Below are 4984 nucleotides of genomic sequence, written 5' to 3'. Positions count from 1 at the left end.
TATTCCAAATTGGGAGAGAAATGAGAGTAAAAATAATTGGACAGAATTTTCACTTCAGATCTCAACTTCAATGGAAAGCTGTCAACAGCAATAACATCTGAATTTGTATTGTTTAATTGATTTTTTGATCCCAATAACATTACCTCTGTTTTATCAGAGTTCAAAAACAGATTCCTTGACATCCATTGCCCAATGTCGGCAAGACAGATAGTAAGGATATTTGCAATTGAGGTGTCACCTTGTTTAAGGTTTGAATATAATTGAGTGTCATCTGAAGAGCAATGAAAATTGACGCCATGTCTACACATAACATCACCCAAATCTGTAACCTCGATGCTGACACACAGTGATGTGAGTCTGCAGTAATAACTGGGGTGTGGGACAGACAGCTTACAGCAACTCTCAGAGAGGAGAGCAAGGGGAGAATCATTGTGTTTAAAATGCTAGCCTGATAAAGGGACGTTTTAACATTCTTTAATATTCACTGGCAGGGGTGGAAGTTGCAGATGTTGAGATATTAGAGTCAGTGTTTCCCAGAATGCATCACTGTGAGCAGCTCCTTCCTCCAGACACAGACCACACTGTAGTGTTTAGATGACTGGGTGTGAGGAGCCTTGTGTTAACAATGAGAGAACAGGGCTGACTGGGGAGGTAACTGCCACCTATTTCTATTGTCTTATTACTGTAGTGTTATAACATTATGAAGAGCAGTGGTGCTCTGGTTCCCTCTTGTGGTCACTGTTAATATAAGCAGTCTGTGCTGCAGTAAGGGCTCTGTTTGATGTTTCTGACACGTCTCCAGGCTCCTGCTTCATCTGATTGCCACTCTAACACTCCAGTGTCCTGTGCAGTGTCCAATCCCACATGTCATTTAGAAACAGTGAGACACTGATCCAGTGTGGGGAGTGGCAGTGCTCTGATAAAGGTTTGTGTGCCACTGGGCTCTGTTCAACAGGGCTGGTGAAGATTCTACAGGAGAGAGGGGTTGCAGAGAGAAGCAGACAGCAGGAATACACACAGGCTCCTTCTTACTGCACTGGGGGGGGGGGCTGGAGGAGAGAGGGGGTTGGGGGCAGTCAGGGGTGTTAGTGGTGCTCTGGCTCCCTCGTGTGGTCAGTATTAACCCTTTGCGGTCCATTTATTAATTGCGCGTCAGGCACGCCAGGTCTAATTAATTTTCACACGCGCAGTTAATTTTATACGCGCTGTTTAAAAGTATTTTTTTTCACAGTCAAATGGGTTTAAATGGCCCTGCATATCAACAAAGCACTCACTAGGCATCTCCAGCCCCGCCCCACCCTTTCATTAGCTATAGCTTTCACATATGCTAAGAAATAAATAATAATAATAATAATAATAGTCGTACATACCGATCGATCATCTCCTGATCACTCGTTTTATCACCAAACTCCTCAATAATGCGATCCAAGTCATTATTTTATTACTATAACATCTGAAAAAAGCTCTACAAATGTCCATGATAGTCTCTGTGCGCTGATGCACTCAGCCAGCTTGTTTACTATGACCGCCCCATTATCTGATACCTGATACCATGTATGACTATTCATGAGATACGCCTTTTTTTTTTTTTTTTTTCGACTTGTCTCGGCTCCTGTCGCTCCCACTCGGCAATTGAATGGTTTTCTTGGCTTTTTCCGGAGAAAAAATGACTATACACCCGTTTATTGCGTTGCTATAATGATGTCGGACCCAGTCCGACAAAGGACCTGTGAGGAATAATTGCAATGTCGGACCCAGTCCGACAATGGACCGCAAAGGGTTACTATCTGCAATGTGTCTCTCAGAGGTCAAATTAATGCGTGCACTTTATTCACTTGAACACAGAGCAGCTCCTGTGTTAGCTGTCACTGAATCTCTTCATTCCATGATTTGCTGTATTGAGCTGGAGGCTCAGAGAGTGTTTCCTCTTTCCTATGAGCTGTGTGTTTTGTGTTTAAACCTCAGAGCACTCTGGATATTTACTGACACCCTCCTCCCCTTTCCCAGCTTGCTTTTTGCTATTTCTTTTTGCATTAGGACTCTATAGAGTCCTTTTATGTAACTGTAACACCCGCTAGGCAGGGCTTACGCAAAATTGAAATACATAATCACATTTGGAGTCGGTCTACGCCAGATTAGTGTGTAAGACACTGGACAAATAAAACAGTTACAGGTTATTTTATTCTGAAAGCAAATCAAGGATGGGATCAGAAACACGGCCTCTTCCAATTAATAAATAATCTTTTATTTTATTGCAGATAAAAAGAAATGGAATGTTAGCAGCAGATTAATACACAGCAAGAAACGTTCAGCACCAGAAGCACACTAAAGTGCGCGGTGCAATAAATACCTGTGAAAAATGATTTATTTAACATTGCAATCATTACAAATAAATACAAATATAAACAAGGACCGCTCTGAAAACAACACACAACACAAAACACAGCAGTGCGCGCAGGCAGGGGATGTCGGAGAGCTGCATGCATCATTTTCTGCTGCAGATCAATCTGTAACCCCATTCAACATCATCTCCTGATTTACCAGACAAGGAGCAGACAAAAGCCTCACAAGACTTGACTAGCTCCTTGCTTACAGTATATCACTCTGTTACCCCAGTCTGCTCGTTGACTGACAATGTCCTGTATGGTTGACAATGAAGTCAGAATGGTTTCTTCCTCTTTCAATGCGATGCATTGGTTGAATCAGCCTGTGAAAGCATGCATTCCACACAGAGCTTCACACTGATAGTGCCAAGTCCTTGCACATACAGCAGCTTCCACAGCTAAACATCTGGGTGTGTTCCTGTCAATGCTACATGCATAGCATGAAAACAAAACGGATTAATTCACCATTGTGATATTTCAAACATTCTACATTTATTTAAAAACAGAGACTAAAACTTCAAGCAACAGACGTGTTTCGACTCCAAAGAGCTGTCCTCAGTGTTTAAAAGAAACAAAGTAAACCCAGCCCTTAATATCGTTATTACCAATTAGTGAACATGATTAAACACAGGTTTGTTAAGCAGACAATTCATTATCACAGACATACACTTCATCAAGTAAAGTTTTCAATCAGATATCCCAACATCAATGATTGGCAAATAAGTTACAATTTGTAACCCAAACAAACCTTAATAGTTATTAATCAATTGATGAAGATGATTAGATACAGGTATTGTTAAACAGCCAGCTCATTACCACAAACATACACTTAATGAAGTGAAATTTACAATGAATTATCTAACCATCAACGATCTGCAAATTGAAACAAGAAACAAACCCCACCCTTAATATAGTTCTTTAAATTGCACAATGGTGAATTAACAATGTGTTTGTGTGCGTACTCCATGTTTACACACTATCAACACTTTTCTGATCATCAACGCACCAAATATAAATGAATTAAATGCTTGAACTTTCAGCGTGAGGTTTAAATTTTGTAGCATTACTGATACACTTTATAGAAATAGATTTTTATTCATATTTATTTAACTATATATTTTTTCTTTTATAGTTTCAATTAGAACTATATTAAATTGCTTTGAAGATATGTAAAGAAATAAAAAAAATCTTGTATATTAATATTGAAATACGTTAATATGTGTTTTAAATCATAGATTGCTTTAAAACTTGTAACGCAATAGAAATATGTTGGATTGTAATATGCTATGTATGTATGTATGTATGCATGTATATATTTATTTATTACCTTTAAGAGGAGTAGTGTGTCTGATTTAGTCTATTTTCAGTTTGAATTTAAGTATCAGAAAATTGACAATGTTCACCTTTATGTTCTCCTTACTAGAGATAAATCAAGAATTATATTTTCATTTTTACTTGAAATTAAATTAGTAAATATAAATCCAATGACAGCCCTTCAGCCTCTGCAATGTATTAGAATACATGATTAATCACGATACTTACCAGATTGATCTTGTCTTTTATTTTGAGCCCTTGTTATTGAGCTCAGTGTGTTTGTGTGCAGTTGAGCTCCTCCACAGGCCAGGTCCCGTTTCATTGCCTTCACCCTCAGCACCTGCAGTAGGTCCCAGCTGCAGCAGTGCAGTCGCTGTGCAGTCCTGCTGAGGGAGGTTTTTGTACGGGTGTGTAGCACTGTGTGAACACAGCACCACTGTGGCGACTCTGACAGTAGTAATCTCCTGCATCTTCAGCCTGGACTCCACTGATGGTCAGAGTGAAGTCAGTCTCAGATCCACTGCCACTGAAACGAGCTGAGATCCCAGTCTGAGGGGTACTTGCATAATAGATCAGGAGTTTGGGAGCTTCTCCAAGTTTCTGTTGGTACCAGGCTAGGTAGTGGTAATTGCTATAAGTGAACACTGCGCTGCTGGTTTTACAGCTCAGAGCGACTGTGTCTCCTGGGAGAACAGATTTCACTGCTGGAGTCTGAGTCACAGTATACTGTCCACTGGATTCTGAAAAAAAAAATAATAATATAGAAAATTATAATGTTTTATGAATTAATATTATGAATTATGAAAACACATATTAAATGGCAAGCTTTTTTCAGTTTTTCCTGTTTAATTTCAAAACTTATACTGTATATTAAGAATTGTCCCACAAATAGATTTTTTTAAAAGTGTTTTTCTAAATTATTCTTACCCTGAGTACAGATGACAAGTGCCCAGATGAAGATGCTGATAAAAGTCATTGTTGTTGTGGATTCTGTTGCCATGAAGGGCAGCTCTCAATCATGAAGTGTTAAACTCACAGGGCTATAAACACTCCCAGAGCACTGAAGCATGTGCTGTCAATGCAAAGTGTCTTTTCTATGCAAATTGTCTTCCTTGGCACAGCAGCCACTTCTAGCCAAGCAGTGCTCTTAAGCTTAAACTCATTTTCAACTGATGCAGTTTCTTTCCCTTTCAGAAAAAAAAACAAGTTGTCTCTATGAAAATAGCTCATAGTTTTCTTTGTGTTGAGTTTGTACAAACACAGCTATTTCTCTCTCTTCTCCCTTC

At 39.2% G+C, this 4984-nt stretch overlaps 1 gene segment (V, D, J or C); it reads right to left on the bottom strand.

Moving 5' to 3' along the window:
* Nucleotides 1-3992: 3992 nt before the first annotated feature.
* On the bottom strand, nt 3993-4739 carry LOC131705370 (immunoglobulin kappa variable 3-11-like). The segment is given in 2 exon segments: nt 3993-4438; nt 4626-4739. Coding segments are annotated over 2 exon segments (480 nt in total).
* Between the last annotated feature and the right edge of the window lie 245 nt (nt 4740-4984).

Source organism: Acipenser ruthenus, chromosome 35 (genome assembly GCF_902713425.1).
Source record: "Acipenser ruthenus chromosome 35, fAciRut3.2 maternal haplotype, whole genome shotgun sequence".
NCBI classification, from domain to species: domain Eukaryota; kingdom Metazoa; phylum Chordata; class Actinopteri; order Acipenseriformes; family Acipenseridae; genus Acipenser; species Acipenser ruthenus.
Note: the sequence above shows the minus strand (reverse complement) of the source record. Positions and strands in the feature narration are given on the sequence as shown.